Source organism: Sphaerodactylus townsendi, linkage group LG10 (genome assembly GCF_021028975.2).
Source record: "Sphaerodactylus townsendi isolate TG3544 linkage group LG10, MPM_Stown_v2.3, whole genome shotgun sequence".
Lineage (NCBI taxonomy): Eukaryota > Metazoa > Chordata > Lepidosauria > Squamata > Sphaerodactylidae > Sphaerodactylus > Sphaerodactylus townsendi.
In genome coordinates, this window is record NC_059434.1 from 1,499,047 (window position 1) to 1,516,671 (window position 17,625).

Genomic DNA, 17,625 nt, shown 5'->3' on the forward strand with positions numbered 1-17,625 from the left:
ACTGCCGCCCACCGCGGGGCTTCTGAGCGCTGCAGAGGTCCGGGGCAGCCGGCCTGGCCAGGTGCCGGACTGAGCGAGCCAGCGTGCGGCCCCGGGACGCCCTCGGGGGGCTCGCTGGCGGGGGGGGGGGAGAAGAGCGGGGCTTGGCGGCCGGGCCGTGTTGTGTTTCTGGGGCGGCGGGTTGCCCTGGCGACGGGGGGGGGGGAGGCCGTCGGGCCTGGGCAGCGCCGCCTCCGGGTGGGCGCGGTCGAGGGGGCCGCGCTGGCGAGTGGCCGCCGTCGGCTGGGACTGCGAGGCGCCGGGTGGGCAGGCGATGCGGGCGCCCCGGGTGCTGGTGCTGGCGGTGCTGGCGCTGTCGGCGGCGCGAAGCCGGGCGGGGCCGTGCCCGGCGCGCTGCGACGTGTCCCGCTGCCCGAGCCCCGGCTGCCCGAGCGGCTACGTGCCCGACGGGTGCAACTGCTGCCTGGTGTGCGCGGGCGGCGAGGGCGAGGCGTGCGGGCGGCCCGAGGACCCTCCGTGCGGCGACGGGCTCCAGTGCCGTTCCCCGCCGGGCCTCTGCCAGTGCCAGCTCCGCGCGCCCGTCTGCGGCACCGACGGCCGCCCCTATGCCAACCTGTGCCGCCTGCGCGCCGCCGGCCGCCGCGCTCTGCAGCAGGGGCTCCCCGCAGTCCAGCAGGCCCCCGCCGCCGCCTGCCGAGCCGGTGAGAGCCGCGGCGCCTGGACGGGGCTGGGCGCGGGGCGGGCGGCGGTGGCGGCTTGGCTGCGCTGCGCTGCGCTCGGCCGGGCCCCGTGGAGGGCGGCAGGCAGGAGAGGGGGGGCCGCGAACCGGCTGGGGCCGCCGCCGCCGCCGCCTTGACACCCGACCGGCCGGCCAAGGCCAGCCTCTGGCGTGAGGAAGCCGGCGAGAGAGCCCTGCCCTTCGCGCACTCTCGCCCGTCCCACGTGGCAGCTCCGGTTTGAGGGGCGGCTCTGGGCAGGGGGGGGGGGTGCCTGGCGCCGGAGCCGGTCGGTCTGGCCTGGGGGGCTCTGCGAGGCTTCTTGCGGCGCTGCCGGCAAGAAGAGCGGCTCTCGCGGGGCGGGGCGGGGTCTCTGTGCGCCTGAACGGGCCCTCCCCCCATCCACATTGGCCGCTGGAGGAGGGGCTGCTCTGCCCCGGTCAGGGTCGCCGCGCCGTTTGAACGGGCGTGGGTGATTCGGCGCTGGTCCGCCCTCTCGCTTTGGTCTCTTCCCTCCCCCCCCCCCTCCCCTGTTTTGGGTCCTTAAGTAGACGGAACAAATGAGACGGCCTCGACCCCTCAGTGCAGCTCTTGCGCTCGAGGCCACCCTGTGAGGCGGCCTTTCCCCAATTACCTTAAGCCCCTCTACTCTCCTCAAGTAGCACGGGTCCCCGGCCCTCCCCACGACAGGGGCGGCAACAGCGCAGCCCCCCCAATGCTGCCGCTGTCGCGCCCCCTCAGCGCAGGGCATCCCTGGCGCTATGGTAAAGGGTGCCTTTAGATGACCTGCGCTCTGCGCGGCGTCATGGGGATGCCTGGGGATTGTGAAGAGTGGGAAAACGCTGCTGGGGGAAAGATGCTGCTGAGCGCAACCCCCCTCCCCCCTCCGGGACTGGTTTTCGCCCCTGTCTGGCCTGGAGCCTCTGGAAGTGGCCCCAAGGATTCCAGGGTGTCATATCTTGGGGATGCAGCGTGGCCAGGGGGGCCACCAGGCCCTGGTTTTCCTTGCGCATGAGGACGCCTGAAGGACTGACCAGCCCACAGCCCCCCTAGGCTTCCTGGCCTGGGTGTGGCTTCCTGCCAAGGGACGAACTGGGTATCCAGTTTGCTGTTGCACATCTGCACGAAATCCAGCCAGACAAAAGCATGGCTTCGTCTCCTTCATCTTTGTGTTTCTGTCAGAAGATCCTCTGGACTTGGGAGAGTGTCGGCTGGAAAAACAAACACTCCAGGGCGGAGGGACGGTTCTCTTCTGGCTGCTTTCCTCTCGTCGCAGACAGTTTTCAAAACATTTATTTTGGATTTCTGTGGGTTCCAAGAGAAATCTTATTTGTGATCTTTCTGTACAAAGACAACTGCGCAGACGGCCAGGTCATAAAACAAATATCTGCTTCTTTTTTGAAAGAAGTGATGACATGATCTGAGTCACCAGTTCAGAAGGTGGGAGGGGTCAACGAGATCTCCTTGGCTGTGTATTCACCAGGGACCTGTGTAGGCCTGGGTAGGGGCAGGTAGTGATTGGAGATATAGGAGACTTCTAAAAAATACCCCATCACTTAATAAAACAACATCTGGCAGACTTTTTATGGAAGACTTAAATTAAAGGACTGTGTCGCAGCAGGACTGGACTACTGCAATGGCCTGCCCACGGGTCCTCCACCAGAATCAAATTGGAAACTCCCACTAGTCCAGAATGTCACAACTTGGCTACTAACTAAGGGGAGCATAGCCGGTTGCTCCCATTCTGTAGACCCTCCAGTAGCCGCCCCGTCTGTTACTGGGCTTAATCTCGGCTACAGTTGCATTGGCGACGCTGCCTGCCTGGCCCTCGCCCTCCTCATTTTAGGTGGGCTCCCTTACCGGCTTCCCTCCTGTGCTGGCCCCAACAACTTGGCTCATGTCAGCCAGAAAGCTCTGCAGGTGCTAACCTGCAAACAGGCAATACCGCAACTGTCCAGAGGCACGTGGCCTTCTCTCTTGTGGCTCCCGCCTTGTGGAGCGGCCTGCTCGAGGGGGTCAGGACGGCTCCCACTCCTCCCCTGGCCTTCTGCAAATTATGCAGAACTGAACTATTCAAGGGGGCTTTTCTGCACAGGTGTTAAAAAGCTGCATAATATGAAATGGTTCACTAACGTACTTACAGTCCAACCCAGAGCCGCTGGCAGTGGGGGGCTGCAATGTTCCAGCACTGCCCCCCCCCCGGCTCCAGGAGGGCTCCTTGGCAGCACAGGGAGGCAAAAAACGAAAAAGCCTCCCCACTGCCAAAAACCCTCCGGTGGGCTCAGTGAGCTGGGTGCTCATTTTTCAACCTCAGAAGGGTGGAAGGCCAAGTCAAGTCCTGGAACTGACTTCCATCAGGATTGGACTCAGGTCACGAACAGAAGAAAAAGAAGAAGAAGAAGAGAAAGGAGGAGGAGGAGGAGTTTGGATTTATATCCCCCCTTTCTCTCCTGTAGGAGACTCAAAGGGGCTTACAATCTCCTTGCCCTTCCCCCCTCACAACAAACACCCTGTAAGGTGGGTGGGGCTGAGAGAGTGCCGAAAAGCTGTGACTAGCTCAAGGTCACCCAGCTGGCATGTGTGGGAGTGCACAGGCTAATCTGAATTCCCCAGATAAGCCTCCACAGCTCAGGCAGCAGAGCGGGGAATCAAACCCGGTTCCTCCAGATTAGATACACGAGCTCTTAACCTCCTACGCCACTGCTGCTACAGAGTTTGAACTGTAGGGCTGCAGGTGGCCCCTCTGCCCTACTGGGCTCCTAACATATTTAACTTTATCTATCTACATTTAACTTTGCTGATGAAATGAGTTTTGACTGATGAAAACTTACTCCCTGGAAGACTTTGGTGCTACTGAACTCTAATTTAAGAAATTAAAGATTGAATTGTTGAAGGCTTTCACGGCCAGAGTCACTAGGATGTTGTGAGTTTTCTTGGTTGTACGACCATGTTCCAGTACTATTTTTTCCTGACGTTTCACCTGCGTCTGTGGCTGGCATCTTCAGAGGATCTGGTAGCAGTAGAGCAAGTGGAGTATATATTCCTGTGAGATACTCCGCGGTGGGAGAAAGAACCATTTGCAATTGTTAAAAGTGTTAAAGGTGCAGTTTGCAAGTGTGATTTGCATGTGCTAAGTGGAATTCCCCCATTTTAGCATTTGGAAGTGACACTGAAGTTGCATGATCAAATTTTGCCCTGGGCTCCCTTTCCCCCAGATATGCCTCTGAACGAGGGAAGGGGGAAGCCACCCAAGGGGTGAAGGAGTGTCATCTGGGCACGGTGCTCCTTCACCCCCTTCCCTTGTTCAGTTTATGGAGCGGAATCCCCCCTCCGGACCTCCATGTCGGGGCGGGGGGGGGGTCTTCTTGACCTGCAGTCATCCAGTCCCCAGCCCTGAGGGAGGCAGGCAGACCAGGAGCTGCTGTGTGCACGGTTCTCCTCTGGCCAGGCCTGGCAGAGAAGTGTGGTGGTGGCGGGGAGAGGCGTGGGCAAGGCCAGCCTCTGGGGGGCGAGGCCACTGGGGAAAGGCCCCTGTGTGAGGAAGGCGGCCCCGCCCGTGGCCCTTTGAAGGTGGTTGGTGAGTGGCTGGTCCTGTGGCTGCCTGAGGGCTGCTGCACAGAGGCGTGGCTTTGAGTGGGTGGCGGGTGATGAGCACACAGATTTTGGGACGTGGGCCAGGGGGCGCTGGCGGAGGTCGCCTGTGGGCTGCCCTGCATGGTGGTGAGGAGCGCACCTGCCACGCACCTGCTGACAGCTTTCTGTGTGAGTACAGTTACCCCAGCTGGCGCCGTGAGCCGTACACGGGGTTCCTTGCCAAGAGGGCTGGTGGGCACACGGCGTGTTAGGGGTGTGGCCATGGGGGGAATCTTCCACCCCCCTACGTGACTAAATGGCCTCCGCCTAGGGACATGTGCTTCCACTGTTTATGGGTCATATAGAAATAAGATCTGGGTGATTTCTCAGTTCTTAATGACATTTCCATTTCTCTCTGCTAGTATAGATCATCAACAGCCGAACAGCCCCAGGTATAAGTTTAACTTCATTGCAGATGTGGTGGAGAAGATAGCACCTGCTGTTGTGCACATAGAACTCTTCCTCAGGTAAATGTCATGCCTTTTATTTTCTTTCTTTGTTTAATGTGTTCAGTCACTTGATATGTATTCCCCACTTCCTGAGGGGACACAGTGCAGCCTGCAGCATCCTTCCTCTCTCCTCCATTTTATCCCCACAACAATTCTGTAAGGTAGGTTAGGCTGAGAGTGTATGACTGACCCAAAGTCACCCAGCTAGCTTCCTTGGCAGAGTGTGCATTTGAACCTGGGTTTCTTAAATCATAGTCTGATGCTCTAACTACTGTGCCCCACTGCCTGCATTTACCGGGTTATAAATGGCTTTAAAAGATACTTTTTCTTGAATATGTGCCACGAATGTCAATAGGACTGTTCCAGGGTTGCAGTCAATGACTTCCTGCCATATTTGTTTCTGTGGATGGGAGTATTCCATGGGCTCACACAGAATACTTGGATGAAACTGTGGCTTAGATTTTTGAAAGCCACCACAATTTAGTTTGCTCAGATGTCTGCATTGGACCTTCAAGACACCTGGAGTTTGACTGAAGGCTGCCAAAATCAGGAAGCCATCAATTGCGTTCCACTTGCAAGGTCGCACATAAACATCACAACAAGTCAAATCCATGATAGTTTCAGAGGTTAGTACAACATCTGAATTCAGTCAGTGAATGCAGAGGTCTGAACATCTTTGATTCTGCTCCATACATAATCGGAGTCTGCTGGCTTATTTTGTAGGCCTGGCAGAGGATGAGTGTCTCTAGATCAGGGGTCAGCAACCTTTTACACTCAAAGAGCCATTTGGACCCATTTTCAACGGAAAAGAAAACACATGGAGCCGCAAATACTTTTTGACATTTAAAATGAAGATAACACTGTGTATTTTGGTTTTTTACCTTTACGCTTTGTATAAAACAATTGTATAAAACAATTATATAAGTGTTGCTTATGAAATCCATGAAGTGCTACAGAGAAAAATATATTTTATTTATATAAAGAACACATTTTTAACATTTTGAACTCTTAAAAAAATAACAAAAAAACTCTGTGATTCCTTCCCACCTTCCCTTCCCTGAGAATTGTCCAGCTCAGTGCTTGATGTCTCCTCTTGGCCCTGAGGGCTAAAAAACCTCTTAGCCCACAGGGCGGCATCGCGAGACCACCGACGCCTGTGGGTTAGTCACTCCTGATCCGTCCCTTCCCCCCTGGGGGCGTTCCCATTGGTGGGCTTCCTAGCTTGCCCCCACCCTGAGGAGTCCGGGGTTTGGAGGTGCCTTTGGGCTCACTGCCCCTCTTCAGGCTTCCCTCCCGGCTCCCCTCTGTGCCGCCAGAGACACTCCAGATGGCTGAGTTGCTCCTCTCCCCTCTGTTCTCTCCTCTCTCTGAGAGTCGAGTGTTGGGTGCCCTGCTCCGGCTGCCCGTTCTATCCCCGTTCCCTCCGGGCCCTTGGGAGGATACCCTCCCCCTGCCAGTGCTTCTCCAGCCTTCCAAGGGTCTCGACTCTTCAGCCTCTGGCTGAGCCCCGTCCCTGCCCAGCTTTGGGCGACGTCGTCAGTATGGGCGTCTTCCTTCCCTCCCTGTTCCCTGATGTCTTTTTCTCCTCCACGCTGCTCTTCCCTTTCCCCCACTCTAGCAGCCATCGCCTCTCTTTCCTCCGTTCCGTCCCTCCCTATATCTTTTCCCCCTCTCGCCTGCCCCGCCCTCGTCCTCCTGGGCTACAGCTGAACCACCGCGCTTCAATCATGGACAAAGCCAGCTGTGCCGGCTTAGAGAGCGCCCCGTCTCTCTGCTACTGGGCTTCCCCAGGCCCCGACTTCTCCTCCGACGTCACTGCTGGGCCGAGGGAAGACCTGTGCCATGCCGGGGAACCCTGCAAGCTCGGCAGTCCTGGCGGGGCCGTCGTCAGTTTCCCCAGTCCCAGACAGGTTAAAATTTACACTGCTTCCTGGGCGGTGAAGCTGGGCTGCTAAGTCCGGGGCAGGGACTCCTGGTCGCCCCCGGACAAGCACATTGGAGGTTCCAAGGCCCCAGGAAGGGGCAGCCATAACGGGAACCATTTCCCCTGCCCGTTCGCCTGCCTGCCTCACCTCGCCGCCTTCAGTTGTTTCCTGGGCTTTCTTCAGGCCTCGGCTGGCTTGCTTGCTTGCTTGCTTGCTTCAGGGCTTGCCTCGCTCCTCTCGCCTCGGCTTAAAGTTTAAATTGCTTCCTGGGTGGCGTGGCTGGCCTGCTAAATGGGAGGTCGCAAGGCCCCAGGAAGGGGCAGCCACGCCAGGAGCTGTCTCCCCAATTCCCCCGCACAAGCCTCGCCTCGCTGCCTTTAATTGCTTCCTGGGCTTGCCCGGGCTTGCTTCAGGCCCGGCTTGCTTGCTTGCTTCAGGAAGGGGCAGCCACGCCAGGAGCCGCACTAAAAGCAGGGAAGAGCCGCTTGTGGCTTGTGAGCCGCGGGTTGCCGACCCCCACTCTAGATCATTTCTGGACAGAGACCTCTATGCTACCTTTGAGCTGTGTTGATGCTCCAGATCAAGCAAGGCCTGTTGTGGCATGACAGGGGAAGTGTTCTGGATCTGGGCCAAACATTTTCAGGATTCTAGAAAACTGCTGCTCCTGCAGACCTTGGGTGAAAGAATCTGCCACTGACCTTGAACTGCCTGCCTGCCTGCCTGCCTGCCTGCCTGCCTGCCTGCCTGCCTGCCTGCCTGCCTGCCTGCCTGCCTGCCTGCCTGCCTGCCTGCCTGCCTGCCTCGTCCCGCTCCTGCCTCTGCCTGCCTGCCTTGACTCCTGACTCAGATCTGACTGGGACTGAATTTCACTGACTGACTTGGAGGGTGCTTGTCTCAGGCTTCTGGTGAGTCACCAGCTCTATTTAGCTGCCATTCAGCCCTTTTGAACAGTCTCTGAGAGGCAGCGGTTCATACAGTTTTATCATTGTTAGGTCTATGATTCTTGCTCAGTAAACAGAATCAATTGTTGGTTGCTGTAGTCTTTATTAGTGTAGCAAGTGTGAGCCATCACCTCTTCAAGTCAGTTCTGAAGCGCATGAAAAGCTGTTAGCGTTTTATCACTCTTCTTCCCCATTCTCCCACTTTACACCTCTCATCCCAGCGAGAAATTCTCAGGCTTCAGCTTAATTGTGTCTACTGGAAAGATCTTTCTTATCAGGTTACCTGGCAACTAGACCTTGGAGCTCTCCTGCCTGGTTCTGCCTTGCCCTCAAACTTACCAACTCCAGCGAGGAGTAGTTTCACTACATACAGCAGCAAGCATGAGATTAATAAACATTTACATAGCAACAAGCATGTAATTAATACAGGATACAGTGTTTAACCTCAAGATTCTGACAGTAAGAACCAATCTTTCTGGGAAATATAAAAAGTAAGTTTGAGACTTGACTGGAGGCAGAGGCTTCAGTCACTAGGTCTCAGTCCCTGGAGCTTGGTGAACAGGGTCTTGGCTAAGGGGGCAGGTCTTACACTCATCTTTCAACAATCTCTGAGAGGCACACACTGTAATTTCTCGGAGGCCACAGAAGGGAGCAGAACAGAGAGCAAAGGGTGAACTCTACTTTATAGGTCATTGTCCTTAAATCTTTCAATATAAATCTTTAACTCTGTATGTGAGAGAATGTTCAAGAGCTTCTGATTGTGTTTTTGGAAGGCTTGTGTGTTTTTAAAGATTTTGGGAGGGCTTTTGTTCATATGGGGGTTGTTTGCTTTTGGCTGTGTACTTGCCTCAAGCTTCTGAGAGGCAGGGCTTCTGGTGAGTCACTAGCTGTAGTTAACTGCTCTCCAGCTCTTTTGAGCAACCTCTGAGAGGCAGTAGCATACACTGTAGTCAGAGAGGCATCAGAAGGAAGCAGAAAAGCAAACAAAAGGTGAACTCTGTTTTTTTTTTTTGGTGGGGGGGGGTGTCCTTAAATCAATCTTTCAGGAGAGAGTAGAAGCAGAATTGTAAACTTGATTGAGAGCAGAGACGTCAGCCACAAGGTCTCAGTCCCTGGAACTCAGTAAGCTTGAGTTTGACTAGCAGGCAAGGCTAACACTCATTTTTGGAGGAATTTAGTGGGAGACTCTTTGAAAGGGAGACTTATTTAAGACTACTAAATATGGATGGTCAGGGAGTTGCTGCAGTCACCTGCAACAGCTATTGTTTTTTGGTTTTTTTTGCTGAAGGATTTGGGTAGCTATGCCTGCAGCAAGTTGGTTGCCCTCTTGAAAGAGAAGGTCCTGCAGCTTGAGGCTCAAGTGTCTACTCTTCGGCACAGTAAGAAGATTGAGGGTTTCCTGGACAGAGTGGAGCAAATGGTGCTGTGTGGGGAAAACACCGGGGAATTATCTGAGGAGAAGGACAGTTTTCAAACACAGGAGGTGGGAATTTGGAGTCATGTGACACATAGAAGTTGAGGGACCAGGAGTGAAGCTACAGAATCAATTTGACGTTGTCTCCCTTGTCAGTGAGGATAAGGAGCAGGCACATGAGCAACAAAGTCAGTCTTGGGAGAATGTGCAAGTGACAGAAGGTTCAGCCCATGCAAACCCCAGAGAAGACGAGTGGTCGTGGGAGGGGACTCCTTTCTGAGGGGAACAGAAGCTGTGATTTACAGCCCTCAAGATGTCTTGCGAGGTGTGCTGTCTCCCTGGGGCAAAAATCCACAATATCACAGAAAGGCTGACAAGACTTGGGATGCCCACTGACTGTTACCATGTGAGAACAAATGACACTGCTAGATATAGCTTTTGGAATATCGCAGGGAATTTTGAGGCTCCGAGAAGGAAGCTGAAGGATCTGGATCAGGGGTAGGGAACCTGTGGCTCGAGAGCCGCATGTGGCTCTTCTGCCCTTGCACTGCGGCTCCACGAGCTGAGCCGCCGGCCCCATCCTTGCCCGCCCTGCAGGCAGCAGGACAGGCGCACCAACCGCCCATGGCCGGCTGGGCTGCGCTGCGGGCTTCCCCTCTCGCCCGCCCCGTTTGAGCGGGGCGTACGTTTTCCCGGCGGCCGGCGAGGCTGAGCCGTCGGCTTCATCCTTGCCCACCCAGCAGGCAGCAGGGCAGGCGCACCAATTGCCCGCGGCCGGCTGGGCCGCACTGCGGGCTTCCCCTCTCGCCTGCCCCGTTTGAGTGGGGCGGGCGCTTTCCCAGCGGCTGGTGAGGCCAAGCTGCTGGCCCCATCCTTGCCCGCCCTGCAGGCAGCAGGGCGGACGCATCCATGCGCTTCTCAGAATGAGCGGAGTAAAAGGTAAAAAACCCCAATATATACAGTGTTATCTTTAGTTTAAATGTCAAAAATTATCTGCGGCTCCAAGTGTTTTCTTTTCCCATGGAAAATGGGTCCAAATGGCTCTTTGAGTGTTAAAGGTTCCCTACCCCTGATCTGGATGCACAGGTTGTCAATTCGTCTCTACTCCCAGTTGAAGAAAGGAGTAGCAGAAAGAAAGGAGTAGCAGAGGAGAGGAGTAGCAGAGAGAAGAGAAGTGGAACAGACAGCACTAAGTGAGCTCTGGTTTTTCTTTTTGGAAGCAGCAGAGAGGTGTAGCAGTGGAGAGAAGTGGGACGGACAGCACTAGGTTAGCCCTGGTTTTTCTTTTTGGAGGGCTTTTCTCAAAGCTAAATCTTTTAATCTTTTAACAGGGGCTTTTTTCTTGTTTTCTTTGTTCTGGCCATGTGTTTGCTCCAGGCTTCTGAGAGGTGGGGCTTGCTGAGAGGTGGGATGCTGTTATCCCAGGTTACAGGCTCTACAGGAAGAATAGGACAGGTCGTATCGGGGTGGTGTTGCCCTCTATGTCAAAGAGAGCCTAGTGTCACATAAAATAGACAATGCGGGGGGAGCTGGTTCCCCTACAGAAGCATTGTGGATATCAATACCAGGTGTGAAGGATAGTCTAATATTAGGAATATATAATCGTCCCCCTGACCAAAGCGCACAAGAGGATTCTGAGATGGAAAAAGAAATTAGAGAGAACAACAAAAGCAAAAATGTTCTGATAATGGGCAATTTCAATTATCCCCACATAAACTGGAAAAATGCATGTTCAGGTCATAGTAAGGAGAGAGCATTCCTGGATATGGGGTGCTGTGTGGTTTCCGGGCCGTATGGCCGTGTTCTAGCAGCATTCTCTCCTGACGTTTCGACTGCATCTGTGGCTGACATCTCTGTAATCTTTGCAGAAGCTTTAGAGCCAGGTGGGAACCCCAGCAGACACACTGTTTCGATCAACATGCAGGTTTTTTGCTGCGCCCCGAGGTGACCCATGAAGCACTGTTGGTCTTCCGGGTGCCGGGGCAAAGTTTGCATCGCGACGACGCCTCGAGACGAGATCGAGACGCGACGCGACGACGCGACGCGACGACGCGACTTGCCGAGATCTTATCTGCACATATCCTTTGCTGGCACACAGGCTGTGGATTTATTTTGGCCTTCAGGCAGGTCTGGTGGCCTACTCCAGAGAAAGGCTTCCTTTCATGTGTGGATGACTGCTGGGCCCTGTTTGAGTTTTTCTTCCTGCTGTGTGACTTAAGAGCTGTTCTTGCTGGCTTCTTGTACAGGCATCCCCTGTTTGGCCACAATGTCCCCCTTTCCAGCGGCTCCGGCTTCATTATGTCTGATACGGGGCTGATTGTCTCCAACGCCCACGTGGTGACCAGCAGCAGCACAGCAACTGGACGGCAGCAGTTGAAAGTGCAGCTCCAGAATGGGGATACGTTTGAAGCGACGATCCAGCACATTGACAAGAAATCAGACATTGCAACCATCAAGATAAAGCCACGGGTAAGGAGCTGGGAGAAAACCCACCCAGTGCTGGCCAAATGCTTCCTCCACTGACATCAGTTGGGCTGGGCTTTTACAGCACAGTCTTTGAGGCATTGCTTAATTTCTTTGAACATGAACAATCTTTCTAAATTAAACTAAACATGCTTGAAACAAACTTGCTTGCAGATGTAATTTCTGATACAAGCACTGCGAGCATGTCTGTGGACCAATGAAAGGCAAACTGCGTTTGCCCCGTGTGGCCAGGGGCCCACAGCTGCTTCTGCTTTTTCCAGTCAGGTTTGGACTTTTCTTGCCACAGCTGACGTGTCATCCTTACACTGCATGTTGCTTTGCCTCTGTGACCAACTGCTGACTCCGTCAGGGGGTGCGTGGTCATGCACAGCTTCCTGACTTTTGGCTGTGTGGCAGCCCTTTGCACTTTAGAAATCAGCAGCCTCAACAATCCTGTAAACATGGATCAAAGTTAAAGAATTATGTTGTTCTTGCGTTTTAAAATAATAGATATGAAATTCATCACAACCTGACTGTGTTGCATGAAAACACATGTTTTCTGAAATGCATGTGTGGGCACTGCTGTTCATTCTTTTTAATGTTTAAATTATACGGTGTTGTATAGTGAAGGCACAAGGAAGGAGCGTCTGGGTGGAAAGAACCGAGCGCTCTGAGAGTAGGAGGCTGGTGGCATCTTTGCCTCCTCCCAGTCAGAGCCTTTTCAGGACCTTTTTCTTTTTGAGCCACTCGGTGCCATCAGCTAAGCTAAGTGGAGGCAACTCTTCCAAGACCCCCTGTGACTTTTGCTCAGGCACCACATTCAGACTCCGCCTCTGACGTGCAGACTCAACGTGATTTGTGGTATTCCTGCTTCCGATCAGAGGAATGTTTCCCCATGAGCCCTGTTTCTGATCAGTCATTAGAATCATCCTGGTAGTGTTCATGTTTAGATCTGCCCAGATGCAAGCCATCATTAAAAAAAAAATCTTGCAGGAAAAGTTGCCTGTCCTCCTCTTGGGCCAGTCCAGTGATCTGAGGCCAGGGGAATTTGTGGTGGCCATGGGGAGCCCATTTGCTTTGCAGAACACAGTGACCACAGGCATCGTCAGCACAGCCCAGAGGGACGGCAAAGAACTGGGCCTGCGGGACTCAGACATGGACTACATTCAAACAGATGCCATCATCAATGTAAGTCGAAGCTTTGCAGCAGAAGTGGTTGGTTCTTCTAGATAGCACAGCTGCCCTCAGTTCTGTCTCCCATGGTGTCCTCTTGGGTTGTCAGGTGGAGAGGGGATTGGTTCTTCTCATCTGTCTGACCAGGAGAAGAAGGGATTGCTTGAGGGAATGCCGCTTGAGCCCCTGATGACAGGAAGTAGCCACGTTCCCTCTTATCCCCTATACTTTTCAGTGTCTGTGTGAAGCTACTGGGTGAGCTGACCTGTGGGTCTCGCTTGGGGGTGCTTGTGACACTCAACCCCTTCTCACCTTTTCAACTGATTCCATCAAGATGGTGACAGTACTGAAAAGTTCCTTGGAGAAAGTAGTAGAATAGATGAGGGCCGACAAAAGCAAGCTCAGTCTAGATAAGGTGCAACAAGACAGGGTTTCCTCTCCTGAAAGAGCAAGTTTACAATTTGGGACTGCTACTAGATCTGAGGCTGTAGAAGAAGGTGAGATTTCATATGTAGTTCTAAAATAATAAAATAGTGAAATATGAAACGCCTTTCTGAAATGTGGCTGGAATTTTCTGCTGCGGCCTTTAACATTCTATGACGTATGTTTTTGCAGTATGGGAATTCAGGAGGACCTCTAGTCAACTTGGTAAGTACTAACTGCTTTTGCATGTTTGTGTACTGTGATGAAATGGTTACTTTAAAAGGCAGAATTTCAGAAATAGACGCTTTCCACATGTCATTTACAGTGTATCTTGGCGCCAAATGCTTTTTTTCTTTGAATTCCACATGTTTTTTCCTGTGTTGGTTCAGGAAATGTTTTCCCTCCATTTTTCCTCTGTTGTTGTCCCAAACACTTTTATAGCAATTTTTTTCAGTCTGTTTCTGAGCGAGCTTCCCTTGAATGTGCGAAAATTATTTTGAAATTATCTTTTTTTCTCTGGCCCACCAAACACCTGACCCCTCCCCATCCTGCCCCCCTCCCGGTGGCATGTGGTTGCCCAGCCTCCCCTTCAGCCATTTTATCCTTCCTCTCCTCCTCCGTTTTCAAAAAGTTTTTTTAAAAATATTCTATTTGTCAACGTTACTAGCGATGTAACGTTGAGGCAGACATACAAACAGGATCAATTGGATCAGCTTTGTCAATTTCATATCCAGGGAATGTTAACATTCAGGCAAAGAGTGATTATCAAGCAGGAAGGCGATTGGATCAGCGATAGAATGCTGAGGCGTTGTCACGTCCCTCGACTGTTCAGTAATGAGACTCTGTTCTATTAGTTCAGTTACTAGAATCAAATGTTAAGCATCAAAACACCTTCCATTGTACCCCCACGCCATGCCCCACCACATCAGACAGCATCACCCCTGAACAGCAGTTCCCAAGCGGGGTTAGGCCCACTGGTGAAGCTACAATGGGGACATCTGGGGACAATTGACCTGGGCGCCCCGCAGTTAAGTCTCTGGGGGGGGGAATGGCTCCACACCCTGCCCCCTGCCCCCCACCCCAAAAGACTGCTCCTGGCAGAGAGGGCTGAAGGAGCAGTCTGTTGGGGAGGAGCCAGGCCAAGGAGGGAAGGAGGCCTGGCCCTGCCAGGGTGCCCGAGACCACTGCAGCACCAAAGGTAAGTGGGACATGGTGGAGGGGGTGTGGCCTGGGCCTGGCAGAAACCTCTCCTCCCCCACCCAAAAAGCCCAGCTGGGCCTGCAGGGGCCCAGCAGAGGTCTCCCATCCTCCAGCAGATGCCTCCAGCACTCCAGCCTCTGCGGGTGGTTTTCAGGCTTAAAAAACAAATAAACGCTGAGCCTGGAGCTCAGAGAGAGAGGGGCACTCTAGCCCCGTGGTGGCGAACCTTTGACACTCCAGATGTTATAGACTACAATTCCCATCAGCCCCTTCCAGGCCATGCTGGCAGGGGGCTGATGGGAATTGTAGTCCATAACATCTGGAGTGCCAAAGGTTCGCCACCACGGCTCTAGCCTGTTCCGCCCATGGATCACAGGCTCCATGGGCAGAGCCAGCTCTCCTAGCCCCTCCCAATCCTCTTTGAAATGACCTGGTACAAAAAAAATCATTGTTTTGTCATGGTGGGGGAGGGAGGTCGCCTACGGGGGGGGGGGGGGCAAAACTCAGATTTTGCTCAGGCTCCATTTACCCTAGCTATGCCTCTGGCTAGGCCTCCTCCAGTTCCAGAGCCAGAACAACCCCCACTGCCCAGGGCGGTGGAGGCAGCAGCCAGCAGGCATCTAACAAGCAGGTTAGGCTTTGCCTGGGAAATGGAGCTAAAGCAGCAGCAGCAGACAGGGGGAAGGGAGGAGGGTAACTCATGCCTCTGGGTGCACACCATTTGGCCACGTGCGGGGCGCAAAATCAGCAGCTTCCCCAAGGGAGGCAACTCTGACAAACACGGAGCCAAAACAGCCTAGCTGGAGCAGACTGCTTTTTCAGCCGGCAGCCGGCTGAATTAAAGTAAGTGGGGTCAGTAGTTTTGCGGGGTCAGTGCCTTGGACTATGTTTTCAAGTTATGGTGATGATTTCAACAACATACCCATTAGCCTTTGCTAAATATACAAATTGGTAATTTTGCAAATTGATAATTTTCATATTTAGCAAAGGCTCATGGGTATATTGTTGAAATCATCACCGCCTTACCCCATATGTCACCAATTTGTTGGTGGTTCCCGGCCCCCCGATGATGCAGCTGGCCTCCACTCAGGCCAGGGCCTTTACAGCCCTGGCCCCTGCCTGGTGGAACACTCTACCGCCAGCTGTCCGGGCCCTGCGGGATCTCAGCGAATTCCACAGGGCCTGTAAGACCGAGTTGTTCCATCGGGCTTGGGGGGGGGGGGGCGGCCGCTGATGTGTGCCCCCTTCTGTTCTCCTTTGGGCCCCTTACAATCTATGGGAGGGTTTTTATTAAAATTTTAAGCGGGACGCCAATATATATTTTGTATGATACGCTGTTTATGGGGTTTTAAATTATATGTAATGTGTTGTTAAATGTTCCATTATTGTTGTTATTAATTATGTTGGACACCGCCCAGAGCCCTTCGGGGGAGGGGCGGTATAAAAATCAGAAAATAAATAAATGAATGAATGAATGAATGAATGAATGAATGAATGAATGAATGAATAATATAACTTGAAAACATAGTCCAAGGCAGGACTGGGCCTGCTAAAACCAGGGGGACGGAGTCACGACCCTGATCTCCATGCAGACCAAGGGACAGGGCTGAGAAAGGCCCAACTCTGCGCACTCCGTAGTTTTGCGGGGGAGGGCGTTCCACCCTCCCAGGCTCCCTGCAGCCAGGCTTCAGCAGGAGCTGGCAGCAGGGCTATGCATGGGTGGGGCTCCTGGGGGGCACCCAGGGGAGATTTTGTCTCCGGGCGCCGCTGTTTGGACCCTGTACGCCTCTGATTGGATGTGAGCCAGACGGGTCTAGGAAGGCAAATGTTGCCTTGTTTTGCATCAGAGGAGTTTGCTGCATGTGTGGGCTTCCCTTCCATTTCCATCCTGCCTCCCTGAAGCATTGTTCTTGTTGTAGTGGTGGGCTACCAGTGAACCCCAATAAAACTCCAGAGGTGAGAAGTGTGAATAAATAAGAGGGGTTATTTCTCTGCAGCAGAAATAAACTAAATCTCAATAATTCAGAGGGCCAGAAGCAAAGTACAAAAGCCAAGCTTAAGCTTTTACAAATTGTAAAAGTCACATCACTGATGACACCTCTTGGGAGGCTTCCCAGATCATGACAAACATGAATGGCCAGGTATGCTGATATGAGCCCCACCGTTACCCCAAACCACTGCCGCCCCCACTGTGTTCACAGCAGAGCAAAGGACACAAATTAAGAAGTAATGTTAAACTCTTAAATGAAATGTGTGTCTTCTGTTAATAGGATGGGGAAGTGATTGGCATCAATACTTTAAAGGTTACTGCAGGAATTTCCTTTGCAATTCCATCTGATCGCATCTCCCGATTCCTCTCTGAGAATAATAGCAAACAAAGTCAAGGTAAAATTTATTAGTGGGCGGGTGTGACTATGGAAGAGTGGTTGTGGCAGACTCTGGGCACACGGTGCGCTGTGTCCTGCGCTGAAATCGCTGCTCAGCCCTTTAAAGAGGCACTCCAGCTTCTGCAGGCTGGCCTGTCCTTTGCCCAGGGGGCAGAGTGCTGCTTGGGGGGCTTCAAAGCTCTTTGTACATCTGGGAAAGGCTTCACACTGACTGCAGTGGGACAGACGTCAACAGCAGTCCAGGTGGTGGGGGAGAAAATGCTAACAGTAGTTCTAATTTGAAAAAATAGAAACAAATTCCTTAAAGATGCCAGAAACCAGAACTGTGATGGCGCATTAACCGAACCATATCTTGCTTTTCTTTCGGGACTGAATCTCAGCTTTGTCACAGCCCAGGCTGTTCACTAACAAGACTGGTTTCAGTTGATTTCTTTATTATGAAACAACTGTTGTCAGAACTAAACACTAAGAACTGAACACTAAGAACTAAGCTTAGCCAATATTGCAGTCACCACTGTACCCCACTGTACCCCACCTTACCCCCTACATTCTGTCACCCCGCCCCGGTCGACCAACTCCCAAGTGGGACGTGGTACTCCCCTCCCAGTCCGGCCTCCCTCCCACAGGGTCAAAACAGCCTCCATTCCACCTGTCTGAGAGAGCTGCAATAGCAGGTGGAAGCTGAGCTGAGAACGGGTCTGAGAAAAGGAAAGGAGGGAGGGGGGAGTCTGAGCAGAAGCCGGCGTCCAGGTCCCAGGCGGGAGGTGAAACAGAGCAGGGTCAAATGGGGTCTGATCATGAGCCTCCAGCCATGCCAGATGCTGTCTGACAGAAATGCTCCTACTCCTTCTCCTCTCTGTTACCATTCTTCAGAAGCAAGGCACTATTGAGGCTAAGAAGT

At 53.1% G+C, this 17,625-nt stretch overlaps 1 protein-coding gene across 3 annotated transcripts in view; it reads left to right on the top strand.

The window, feature by feature from the left end:
• Positions 1 to 235: 235 nt before the first annotated feature.
• HTRA3 (HtrA serine peptidase 3) overlaps positions 236 to 17,625 on the top strand; it is a 30,113-nt gene continuing 12,723 nt past the window's right edge. The window contains exons 1-6 of one of the 3 annotated variants that reach the window (XM_048509732.1): positions 236 to 701; positions 4,717 to 4,816; positions 11,325 to 11,547; positions 12,535 to 12,729; positions 13,330 to 13,362; positions 16,608 to 16,722. In XM_048509732.1, the coding sequence (XP_048365689.1) occupies positions 314 to 701; positions 4,717 to 4,816; positions 11,325 to 11,547; positions 12,535 to 12,729; positions 13,330 to 13,362; positions 16,608 to 16,722 (1,054 nt within the window). In that variant the 5' untranslated portion in view covers positions 236 to 313. The remainder of the gene's footprint in view (positions 702 to 4,716; positions 4,817 to 11,324; positions 11,548 to 12,534; positions 12,730 to 13,329; positions 13,363 to 16,607; positions 16,723 to 17,625) is intronic. The other 2 variants (XM_048509731.1, XM_048509733.1) reach the window with 2 other exon arrangements.